At 34.6% G+C, this 12,876-nt stretch overlaps 3 protein-coding genes across 3 annotated transcripts; 1 reads left to right on the forward strand and 2 right to left on the reverse strand.

Annotated features, from left to right (window-relative positions):
- Positions 1-2,329: 2,329 nt before the first annotated feature.
- Positions 2,330-3,028, reverse strand: LOC145576470 (uncharacterized). Its single transcript, XM_081634230.1, has one exon. It carries the CDS (start codon positions 3,026-3,028, stop codon positions 2,330-2,332), a length of 699 nt encoding a protein of 232 aa, XP_081490356.1.
- A 913-nt stretch (positions 3,029-3,941) lies between these two features.
- LOC145576479 (uncharacterized) lies at positions 3,942-4,391 on the reverse strand. The gene has a single exon (XM_081634239.1). The coding sequence runs from the start codon at positions 4,389-4,391 to the stop codon at positions 3,942-3,944; it is 450 nt and encodes a 149-aa protein (XP_081490365.1).
- Positions 4,392-9,463: 5,072 nt separating this feature from the next.
- LOC145601644 (expansin-A10-like) lies at positions 9,464-12,247 on the forward strand. The gene is made up of 3 exons (XM_081657697.1): positions 9,464-9,720; positions 10,044-10,356; positions 11,435-12,247. The coding sequence occupies exons 1-3, from the start codon at positions 9,582-9,584 to the stop codon at positions 11,736-11,738; spliced, it is 756 nt and encodes a 251-aa protein (XP_081513823.1). The 5' UTR covers positions 9,464-9,581; the 3' UTR covers positions 11,739-12,247.
- Positions 12,248-12,876: the final 629 nt, after the last annotated feature.

A 12,876-nucleotide genomic window follows, 5' to 3' on the forward strand; every position in this document is an offset into this window, starting at 1 on the left:
AGCTTTGCTGATTGCGTGCTTTTGTGTGTTTTCTTTTGGTCATGGCCTTCGCCTTTCAATGACCTTGTGATGATCCAATTATTACACTTGTATTATTGGGGAGCAGTATTTCACAGGTTAGCTTGATGATGTGAAGTTCGGGGATTTGACATACGCATTGTCAAGGGATTGGTGTGATTGAGAGTATTCGTTCTTTGTGTTGAACTTGTTTATGTTTTACTATTTTAATTATGTTTTGGGATTTTTTATTATTGGTTGGTTTTAAATAAGGGCCTTTATGGTTCCAATTTGTAAGCTTTGACTTATTGGTTTTCTAAATTATATTATTTTAATATTTAAGTTGGAAATTCGCTGCAATACTTTGATAAAGCCTTAACGTTTTAACACGTGGCGGTAACATGCCAATGGTTCTCCTCTATTTTTATTTAAAGTAAGTGGTTTGGAAAAGGGAGAATTATTGGGGTGTTACAAAGTGGTATCTGGGAGCTTAGGTTCGATTTAATTACCACTAAAGCCAATTTTATAGTTTTTAGGCGCCTAAAGTTTTAAATCTTATGAGTTTTATTTAACTACCTTATTTAAAGTTAACTTAAGTTTTCAAAAAAAAATATTCTCTTCTAATATATTTATTTAGGCATTTATAAAAAAAAATAAAGTGTATTTATTTGTTTTATTTATTTTCGAATTTTTTAGTTATTTTGAATAAATGAATTTAATTATTTATTTTATTCTTACTTCGTGTTCTTATTTTATTTATCGGCGAGATTTGGGTAGAATTAGGAAGGGCGTATAGAATATATTATTTATTTCTGTATGCATTGTAATTAATTCTTTTGTCTTTTTATTATTGTATGAAGTGATTATGCAAGTTATTTAATTGTGTATGTTTCATGTAATGGTGCAAAATTGAGTGATCACTTAGTATCATGTTTAAGATTAAAGCATGTAATATGGAATGGAATGAGATTCCTTGTGTAATGTGAAATGTTTAAATGATTTAATTTGTTTATGTGAAGCATGTAATTATGGACCTATTATTATGTGTTTATTTAATTATCTTATTTACTTAATGCTTGGATTTTGGTGGGAATTGAATTAAGGGAATTATTTTATTTAATTTTTGTGTGCGTAGGAATGATTAAAATTTAATAATCATTTCCTTTAAAAGTGACTTATTAGGGGCGATCGTGTGGCCCTGCCCACCTTTCTACCTTAATATATATATTTGATGATTATGTATGTGACTTATTAAGCAAGTGGAGTTCTTTCGTGTTGATGTCATAAGCTTTAGCCATATCTAGCTTCAATGCCATCACACCCCTTCACTTTCGGACATTTTCATATGATGAAAGAGCTCAAACGCTACCAAAATATTGTCTGTGATTAGTCTTCCAGGAACAAAAGTACTCTGATTAATTGAGGTAATATCAGAGAGAAATATTTTCAGTCTATTGGCAAGCACTTTGGTAATCAGTTTATAAACCACATTACACAAACTAATTGGTCTAAACTCAGTCATCTTATCTGGCTCCTTCGTTTTGGGGATTAAAACAATAAAAGTTTCATTTATTTGCTTCGGAATCATATCCCCATTTAGAACACCTAACACCAACGAAGTGACATCATGACCCACAATATGCCAATACGTTTGAAAAAATAAAGGACACATACCATCAGGGCCAGGAGCTTTCAGAGGATGCATTTGTTTCAAAGCTATGAGCACTTCCTCCGCCTTGTAAGGAGCATTCAGACTTGCATTCATCTCCGATGTCACTCTCCTTTCAACACCCTCAAGCGCTATATCAACATTACTGGGAGTCGATGAGCAAAACAGATTGTGAAAATAGTCCACCGCCACACCACAAATCCCCTCATCCCCTTCCTGTCGAACTCCACTGTTATCAATGAGATGAGTAATGTTATTTTTTGCACGTCGAGCAGAAGCCTTTCTATGGAAAAAATTCGAGTTTCGGTCACCATCCTTGAGCCAAAGGGCCCTCGAACGTTGCCGCCAGTACATCTCTTCATAGTGTATCAAGTCTGCAATTTCCTTCACCACCTTTTTTCTCTCGTTCACTCGAGCCTCAGATCTGCCCCCCTTATTCAAAATGCCCAGTCTTTTCCTCCTCTTCCTTATTTCACGAAAAATCATACCGAACTCCTTGTCACTCCACGATTTCAAGAGCTCTGCAAATAAAGCTAATTTTCCCTCCACCGTATGCTGACCACCCACCCAAGCTTGTTCCACCACTTCCGCACACTTATCACTTTCAGTCCATATTTGCTCGAAACGGAACGGCTTCTCTTCTTTCCTTCTAGTACCATTTCCCTATTCTAATAATAGCTTGATTGGGGCATGATCAGTCCATTCACGCTCTAAGTGAAGGACTTTTGCTTTTGGGAAAGACTCAAGCCAAGTTTGACGAGCTAGGGCTCTATCGAGCCTACATTGAACATTATCCTCGCCAGATTGACCGTTGTCAAAAGTGAAATCATAACCTGAGAACGGGACATCTCTCAATTCACACAATTCCACAGCCTCACGAAATTGCTCTATCTGCCATAGTGCTCGATCACGCCCTCCTTTTTTCTCCGAGTCCGCAAGAATTTCATTAAAGTCCCCCATACAAATCCACAACCCCTCCTCTCCACCAGCAAGTTCAGCAAGCAACTTCCATGATAAATGCCTATTATGGACTTCTGGCCATCCATAAAAACCGGTGAAACACCACCCCACATTCCCTAACCCCTCGACACTAACATCAATATGATGTATTGACATTGATCTTAGCTCCACCTTCAACCCTTTCACCCATAACAGAGCAAGTCCACCCGACCTCCCCTTGCTATCGACCGCAACACCATCATACCCCAACAACTTCGAACGCACCTTGCCCATCTCACCACTACTAAGCTTCGTCTCCATTAAGAAAATAAGAGACGGGGCCTCCCTCCGAATTAAATTTCGAAGGCTATTCACTGCAGAGGTGTTGCCCAGACCTCTGCAGTTTAAGCTTAAAGCACTCATTGAGCTTGGCGGGGCTGCTCAACAACAGCCTCCACCACCCGCAATCCGGAATTTTCATCTTGTAACAACAACTTCTTCTTAGCACCTTCATTTTCCTCACTAAGCAGAATTGCCCCCGTATCTCTCTTCCCTAAAACTCCATCACCCTCTCCCTCCATATGAGTGTCAAACTGGACTCTCTCCCTCCCTATCTCCCTGTACCCCTTATTTCTCCCTTTAGTATTATTTTTTATTATGCATTTCTACTCCAGCACCAAAAATAAAGCCCCCTGCTCCCTCTTGATTTTTTATCACACCCACTCCCTCTGTCAAACTGCTCTCTTTCTGCTTTTGTGTCTCACCCAAATTAAGGCCCCCCTTCAAATGTACTATCATATTTTTCCCCCTCTCCCTCCTCATCCCCCGCACTCTTCCACCCACCACCACTCCCCATCAACGAGGTCTCTAAATTAGGCAAAACCGCAACATTCACACCAAGGTCAGCACTCTTACCCAAATCATCAGCATTTATCAATGATGTCTCCTCCGGAACAAACTCTTTACTAGAAATAAATTGTTCAGAGTCTCTTGTGATGAAGAGTTTCTTCCTTGAGGTAAGAACTGTCTCCAACTCCTCTACTTCCCGCATCCTTCCCTTTCTGGGCGATGCTTTAAGCCATCTCCCCCATCCGAGCCTCTGTTTCTTACTCTCCTCCGAGACAAGGAAACAATCCCTTTCCGAATGTCCAATCACACCACAGGCATAACAAAAATACGACAATCGTTCATATGCGAATTCAATACAAATTTCACTGCCACTCTTGTCAAGGACTCTCTGAAATCTTCGCAAAGGCTTAGTAATATTGATCATAATCTTGGCACGCCGGAATCGATCCAACCCCAATATATCCTCTTCCATCTCCAATACCTCACCTCAATTTGCCACCAACTCCTTAACATCTTCATCTGACCTGCAATTGAAGGGTAGATGTTTAATTCTTACCCAGAACGGGCAGTGAAACAGAGGAATTTTTTCCGGCTGCTCATTCCCTTCTATTTCTTTTAGAAAAAGCAATAAATTATCAAAACACCATGGTCGCCCATTCAAAACTTTCTCCTTATCCTTCCAATGGAAGAATTGAAATGCATAAAGATTCGGGCCTAAAGCCCTAATCACTACTTTGTCCTGTAACATCCAAACCTTCGTCATAGTATTCTTAAAAGCCTCAACGTTATAGGGACTCTCAGTCACTAATCGGCCAATCAACATCAAATGGAACTTTTGTTTATTAGAGGATGAATCCACCACACCCAAATCAACCACGCCCCCATCCTCATCATCAAGCTTAAGGTTCGCATAGCGGTCAGCAATGTCATCCGCCATAGGAATCCAAAGAAAATCACTCAGATCACAAGAGCCGAAGCAAACGGCAGTAAAACCCTAGACACACTAGAGAGAACGACCCTTTCTTTCGAGGGATTTTTTCTTGCTATTCTTTTTCTTCTTTTATTATGATTAAATATTAATTATCATTATCTTTAAATATTAATTATTATTAAATGCTATTATTATTAAATATCAATTGTTATTACTGTTAATTATTATTTTTAAGCCGTGCAAAACACATTTCAACATAGTAGAGAAGAACAACTCAAAAGAATAGGGCCTTATACACTTTATTTTACTTTAAGAAGTTCGCATGCTTAAAATTGTTCAACTATTGCATTGACATTTAAATGTGATAATTATTACAACTATTACTCCCTCTATCCTTAAATTACATTTCTACTTTCCTTTTTGGAGTTTCAAAATTAGATTCCTACTTTCCTTTTTTAGTAAGTGAATTTTTACCAAATTATCCTTATTCTCCAAATTTATTCCCCAAAATGTCCCCAAATTATCCCTAAATTAGTGTGATGTGGCATTAATTTAATTACTTTTCCGTTTGACAATTAATGGTTACACATAAACTATAAGTTGATTAGTCCATGTGAACAATTGCAATCCATATGTAGGAGGAATTTTAAAGGGAGGAATGTTAGGCATTTAGAAATGCATAACAAAGGGTATTCATGTAATTATGCATATGTACAAACGAATAAATATTCTGATATCATTGGATGATCAAATGGTACCATTGAATATACAGTGATACTATATGTGCACATAATGGTATTATATATGCATTCCGTTGTACTAAAGTTATGCGTAAATAGTACCACAGAGGATTCAATGGTACTATATAAACTTTTAGTGGAACAATCAGCATGTGGTCCCCCATCACGTGATACAATCCAATCAAAAATTAGGCGTACAAAAAAGGCCAAAGAGACCCGTCTAAAAAGGCCAAAGAGACTGCTTTAGAGGCGGTCTCTAGCTAAGCGGTCTCTTTGGCTAAGAGACTGCTTTGATAGAAGCGGTCTCTAGAATACAAAAATTAAGACCACTTATTGCTGAAAGGTGGTCTCTAGAATAAGAAAAGTAAGACCGATTATTAATGTTAGGCGGTCTCTTTTTTTGGAAAACCGAGACTGCCTATTGAACTTAGGCAGTCTCTGTTTTTGGTAAAGAGAGTCCGCTTATTTAACTTCACAGGTCTCTTGGTGTCATTTAAAAATAAAATTAAAAAAAAAATATTTGATTTTTAAAGCATACATTAAAATTACATATCATAAAAATAATTAATTTATTTTTATACATGTAAAACTACCATCTTAAATATTTTATACATGATACAGAGTACAAAATTATGAAAAACCCATAATTATTAAAAAAAAAAAAAAAAAAAAAAACCCTTAATCATCTTCATCGTAACCTTCAACAACTCATTTGTGTAGATCTTTGTCTTTAGCTTTGTCTATTAACTCCATATTATTATTATCTGCAATTAACGTATAAGAATTAGGCAATTAGCTTAACCCAAAAAATTGTACATAACAACATCATAAAATCCAAATCAAGAATTTCATAAGCAAATTCAATAACCCAAAATTCAAATAATGGAGTATCCTAAAAAAACTACTCTATCCCAATTGAATTGATGATAATCATTAGAAAAAATTCGCAAAAAATGAAAGAAAAAGCATAACTAAACAATTTTTTATACAACAAATTCGCTGAACTTATCCTATTTAATTAATGAGATTAATGAAAAAATAATTGTGAAATGAGATCTAAATTTTATTTTCAATATACTCTTATGTATGGTAGTTTCCTCAAAGTGAAAACCAAGTTTGCTCAAAAAATTAATCTCTAAAATTTACAACCAATTCACCAATTAAAATACAAAACCAAAATTCAGAAAAAATTACCCAAAATATCAAATCAAAAACCAACTCATTCACAAAGGAAAGATGAAGGGGGGAGAGAGAGAGAGAGACAAACCTTTGAATCTAAAGAAAGAGTACTGAGTGTTGGTAGTAGGGGAATGACAAGTTAATTACCGACACTCCCACTGTGCAACAAGCGGTAATGAGGGATGTATACGCCAAAGTTATTGGCGGTAGCGAGCCAAGGCTGAGATGAGGATAGAGAATGGTGAAGGAGTGTGAGTATTAGTGAGAGTAATGGAAGTACATTGCAATGGTGAGAGGTGGTTGCAAAAGGAGATGAACAAGAAGGCAGGAGGCTGAAGCAAACTAGGGTTTTCAAGGAGGAGAGATCGAGAAAGATAAAAGAAAGTAATCTATAAAGGCGTGGGTTGGGTCGTTGGGGTAAAAGGGATTAAAGAAAAAATGATAAAGAAAAAAAAAAGTAGCGTGAAAAGCTGAAGAAAAAATAATAGCGTGAAAAGTTGGGAAAAAAAAAAGCAAGAGACCGCCTAACTTAAATAGGCGGTCTAAGGTGTTAGGTCAAGAGACCGCTTTTCTAAGAACACAGGTCTCTCCATTTTATATAAAAAATAAAAAAAATAAAGAGAGACCGGTTATCTTTGATAAAGGGTCTCTATTAAGTTTCAAGAGACCTGTTATCTGTAATATTGGGTCTCTTGAAACAAAGAGACCCGTTATTGAAATAAACGGTCTCTTATCTTGGGTCTCTTTGGCCATTTTTGTAGTAGTGGTGGTCCACCTACATGCCTCTCTCTTCCTATCTCTCTCCTTTTTTCTCTCTCTACCATGTGTTTTTATAATATTTTAATCAATGTTATGCATTAGTAAATGCATAACTTTCCTCCATTTCTAGTTCCTCCATATGTAGCACAATAAATGAATTTGATTGGTCATTTTATTTTTCATAAACAAATGTGATTGGTCATTTTTCTTTTCAAAGGATTGATGACATGTGCAGACATTTAATATCATTCTGTTTTGTTTTATTCAAAGACAACAATAAATTAAATGTCTTGTAATTCTCATTGTACTTTCTAATCATTATTTTTTTTTTTTTTTTTGAATGGTTCTAATTATGGGTTTTAACTTTTAAGGTTACTCCAAATTCCTTAATTCTAGGTACTCAAAGTTCCTTAATTCCCGTGTAAATTTAGAAATAAAAATGTAATATAGAGAAGAAGGGAGTATTATAAAAACTTACAATTTCCAAGAAAAGTTGCACATATGGATAGTATTTAATATACTTTTAATAATAGAGATAAAATAGAGTATGAAAAGGAAATTAATTAGATATGTATCACATTTTTTTTTTTTTGAGGGATTAGATATGTATCACATTGAACAAAGGTTAGTCAGGAAAAAACACTAGAATAAGAATTTAATTTATTTTCAATCCTTAAAAAAAAAATTAAATATTAAAAAAAAAAAGGCACAAATTTTTTTTTTTTATTATTTTTTTTAACAGTTGTTTAATCCTGAGTTACATCGCCCAAAATTGTATCCCAAATAAGTAAATAAATAAATAAATACGTCAGATTGATTAAAAAAAACCTTTATCATTTATGAAAGTATGTACATACGTTGGTATGGAGTCGCTAAATAACGAAAAGGACAGACAACAATTGAGGGTTGAATTACAGAAGCTAGTTGTGGCAACTAGTCCTTGTTTGGAGGGCCATACTTGAATTCATAACATAACATATATAGTTGTGGCATTCAACTTTGTCTTGCTCTTCTAAAACCAACGGCTCATAAACTTGGTACCATATCACATCTTCAATTTTTTTGAAATACGAGTTGAGTACATACGTATGTATGTAGTTGAAATGATAAGGTTATTTCTGTGGATTAATTTATCATTCTTATTATATTGCTCAAACTTTACACAAAAATAATTTATAATTAATGCCTTTATTTTTAAGGTTAATATCATAACTACAATTTCAGATTTGCAATTAGTTGTTAGGCAATTATGATGTTGTATCTCTAGCTTAGTATAGTGGCATTGGGGTATTTTTTTTTTTTTTTTTAAAAGGTATTTTGGGTTAAATAATGTTTATATGATTATATCAATAGTAGTACTAAAACAAAGAATGCTTTGGAATACTTCAAATTAGGCTTGGATTTAAGTAGTGAGTTGGCTTTTGGATCAAATTCAGGTTGCGTTTGACTCATTCAATTATGGTAAAAAATTCATGTAAAGAGGCCATCATTTAGAGTTCGGGTTGACTATTCAGGCTGGTTTAGTTTTTGGTGTATTGAAAATGAGCTTATCATGCAAAAATAAAATTTTCAAATAAATATATTTGATTTTTATCAAATCTGTTTAGGTTGGGTCAATTTTGATTCGAGACAGTTTCACTTATCTTGTTTAGTTACATTTTATATTTGACTTGTGTGAAGCATGCACTTTTGGGTATGGATTCAAGTAAAGTATAATTTCAATTCTATAAACATAAGAGTGTAATGAAATAAGAGTTTTCCATGAATAAAGCTGACACGAGTACACGACACATGATTGAGAATCATGCAAGCATGACATAAAAATAGCGTAAAGGCCTTAAAAGAAGTAAATGCAAGTGGGCAATGGGTTACGTGGACAACATTTTCAAAATTTGACACGAGTACGACGGCTCGCTTAGTTTATTTTGACCAATCTATAATACAAAGTATTATAATTAATGAGACTCGCTAACACAACTCATGGACCTAACTGCACACTGATTCGTTTATAAATTCATCATGAGCTATGCACAATACAACGTAACTTTGTTTAGACACGAGTGCACAATCCGTTAAAGCATCAGATACACTAGCCCGTGCCCGGCTCTAATTACAATTAAGAAATAAATGTAAGGATAACAGAGAATATTCATAACCTCAAAACATATTAATTAACTTAACTTTGATTATAATCAACTTCTCAATTGGGGAATAAGTGAACCACACTTCTAATCATTTAGTAACATGACTAGCTTAGCAACTTTTAATTAATTCTGACCTCATCAAACCCCTAGTGTGGTATTTGTGGGCTAGTTAAGTTCCAACTTTGCGCCTCTTTAGTCCAAAAAACCAAACCCCACACTTCACTTTTTCCCTCTATTTAACCCCACTTACCCCGCTCCCATTTTTCTTCAACTCACATCCCAAACTTCTTTACTTCCCTCACCACTTTTACGCCTTTTCTAGCTCGCTCTTTACTCCTTTAGTGCATAAATTCTTACACTAAAGGAACCCTAACATGTCTCACGTTGTCTACCTTGTCCTCACCATTTCCTCTCTTCTTTTTTACTCTTCCTTTGCTCATCCCCATGCCGGTCAAGGTTGGACCGAAGCTCACGCCACCTTTTACGGTGGTGGCGACGCTTCCGGCACCATGGGTATGCCATTTTTTTTTATCTATTTTTTTTCAAATTTTGAAGTATCTATCCGCTCACTTACTGTAGTATATCATCCCACCTCCTCTAGCTGATACACTAACTCAATTTAGTTAGTAAGTGAGCGGATAGATACTTTATTACAAGGAGGTGGGATGATATACTAATTACAACACTTTAAAAATAGATACAGTCCAATTTAACAAGCCAGGCCATAAGACGGTCTAATAATTTAATTACTAACAAAAATGTAGTTTCTTAGCTAATAATTATATATGTAAATGCATGTTGATTAATTGTTGAAATTTTGGTACAAATTTTTTCAGGAGGGGCATGTGGGTATGGAAATTTGTACAGCCAAGGCTATGGTACGAACACGGCGGCATTGAGCACGGCGCTGTTCAACGACGGGTTGAGCTGCGGTGCGTGCTACGAGATGCGGTGCGTTAACGACGCGAGGTGGTGTCTTCCTGGGTCAATTATTGTGACGGCAACAAATTTCTGTCCACCAAACAACGCGTTGCCAAACAACGCAGGAGGTTGGTGTAACCCTCCCTTGAAGCACTTTGACCTTGCTCAACCTGTTTTCCAACAAATGGCTCACTACAAGGCTGGAATTGTCCCCGTTTCCTATAGAAGGTTAGTTACTCGGGTTCACGGGTTGCATATAATAAGCTAAAAATAAAATTACGGAGTATTAAGTTAAAATAAATATTAATATGGTACTATATTTCCATGTGATTTAATTATGCATATATCATTAACCAATAATCTTTTTTGTTAGTTTAATTCTAACTGTCGTTAGTTCTTTACTTTAACTGTTTTGGGGGTTGCTTTTCTTAAGTTGGGGGATAATGTTAATTAATTTAGTACTCCGTACTTTTCTTTTTGTTATTTTAGAAAAAGTATATGTACTTGTTAGTGAAAGAATACACTAGTGCTCATGTTTTAGCTAGTTCCATGTTATGTGTTTGTACTTCGTAGTTTATATTTGTGAAAGTGAACAATAATTGTTTGATAAGCTTGGCGTGTTTCTAATTCATTCATGCATATATAAAAAAGTCACACAAATATATGCACCAAACTTATATTCTTACAAATATTAAGGATAATTGAACTTGATTGCATATAGAACTTTGGTTAATCATGATTAACATTGATTTTTGTCTATTTTGACAACAAAAGGCGCAAAACGTCATCTTGTATTCGTATGTACTTCCTCTGTTTCACAATACTACGTAGATTAATAAAGTTAAAGTGAGAATGCAAGAAGACCACTTTTGGCATATTAAACCCGCCACTTACCCAAAAATATTGTCCCTACCTTTTTATTACAAGGGTATTTTTAGTTTTTTCTTAGGTGTTAATAATTTGCCAAATATGGTACTCCCTCTATACCAATTAAGTATTTCTCCTTTCTCCATATCACATTTTTCATTTATGTAACATGTACTCCGTAGTAGCAAATAATATGAAACGGATGAATTCATTACTCAAGTTAAGGTATGATTAACTTATTAATATACCAAACTTTATTCCATATTTCCATACCACATCAAAATCATAAACCTCTTTATACATCCACCTTGGAAAGGTACCAAACCCTAAAAACAAGAACAATTACTCATAATCTTTTATGTGACATGTCCAAATACTATGCCATTAAATTAAAAAGAAAAGCATAATATTAATAATAATCTTATGTATGTGAATGCAGGGTAGCATGCCGAAAGAAGGGTGGAATCAGATTCACAATCAACGGTCATTCTTACTTCAACTTGGTTTTAATCACCAACGTTGGAGGTGCAGGAGATGTTCATGCAGCCTCAATCAAAGGCTCTAGAACTAATTGGCAATCTATGTCAAGAAACTGGGGGCAAAATTGGCAATCCAACTCTCTCCTCAATGGTCAAAGCCTCTCCTTTAAGGTCACCGCCAGTGACGGCCGAACCGTCACCGCCCTTAACGTGGCTCCTCCTAATTGGTCCTTTGGCCAGACTTACTCCGGTGGCCAATTTTAATACATAAATTTCACTAGAGAAAAAAGAAAGTCATAATTTTACTAGGCATAATTAATTAAACTAAGTGTAGTTTTTTTTTTTATTAATACAAAGTGTGGGGTACACAATAATAAGGGTTAATTTTAGTGTAACCCTTATTATATATCAGTCCTGAATTTAAAATGGAAAATTAAAAAAATTAATTTGGGCTTTTTTTTTGTAACACCAAGCCCATTTCATATTTTTTAATTTTCTAAAAAATTCAATTATGGGTCATGGGTTATTTTATTTCTGTCCTGATATTATAATGGGACAGAATTTAGGCAGGGGTGGGTTTTTACCACCCGCCAATATTTAATTGGTTATTTTAGAAGTGAGTTTTTTTTTTCTTCTAGGAATAATTAAGGTTTGGTTTGAAAGTTAAGTGATTATTGTCTGTTAAGTTTGTGTTTAAGCAAAATCAAGTGTAATCACTGCATTAGCAGTTAAATTATGTAGTTTGTTGTGAGTATAAAAGGGTGTTATTATTATATTTTTGAGTTATGATTGAAAGTTATTTATGTTATTGTATTGTGTTTGTTGTTATGCCATAATTTTAGTACAAGATACTTTCTACCTGTCGATGTGCACGCCTGCATGAAGATCATGTGGGATGTCAATGATTCGACAGCGAGATATAAAGACACTTAAATGACTCTATTTATTCTTGCTTGTACATAGGACTGCCCGACCATAGGAACTGACCGATCGTGCACCGTAGTTAATACTTCCTCCGTTTTATATGTGTGGCATCATAGTAAAAATATGTACTCCTAACTACTAATTGCTTATAATTTTATTCGATAATAATTATTCAGTTACATAATGTTGCTCAAGTCAATGTGATGTTTAACCAAACATCAATTGCAATATTAAGGCTGTACAACTGCATGAAAATTATTAAATCATACGGAGTACAAGATTATATTCAATTCAATGGTCAACCAAGTGAGAAAATTGTTTAGCAATATAACAATCTGTTCAGTTTCAATCAATTCAGTTCAATAAATCGAAACAGACTCTTATTCTTTTTAGAAATAAACCATACCTCCGCCAAAAAGAAATATATATATATATATATATTAAAAAAAAAAAAAAAAAAAAAACCCTTCAAAATTGG

Source organism: Chenopodium album, chromosome 2, assembly GCF_948465745.1.
Source record: "Chenopodium album chromosome 2, dcCheAlbu1.1, whole genome shotgun sequence".
Lineage (NCBI taxonomy): Eukaryota > Viridiplantae > Streptophyta > Magnoliopsida > Caryophyllales > Amaranthaceae > Chenopodium > Chenopodium album.

Coding starts and splice junctions, on each gene's coding strand:
- LOC145601644 (XM_081657697.1), top strand. CDS start 9,582: ATGTCTCACGTTGTCTACCTTGTCCTCACCATTTCCTCTCTTCTTTTT. Junction 9,721..10,043: donor CGACGCTTCCGGCACCATGG/GTATGCCATTTT, acceptor AAATTTTTTCAG/GAGGGGCATGTGGGTATGGA. Junction 10,357..11,434: donor GTCCCCGTTTCCTATAGAAG/GTTAGTTACTCG, acceptor ATGTGAATGCAG/GGTAGCATGCCGAAAGAAGG.
- LOC145576470 (XM_081634230.1), bottom strand. CDS start 3,028: ATGAGTGCTTTAAGCTTAAACTGCAGAGGTCTGGGCAACACCTCTGCA.
- LOC145576479 (XM_081634239.1), bottom strand. CDS start 4,391: ATGGCGGATGACATTGCTGACCGCTATGCGAACCTTAAGCTTGATGAT.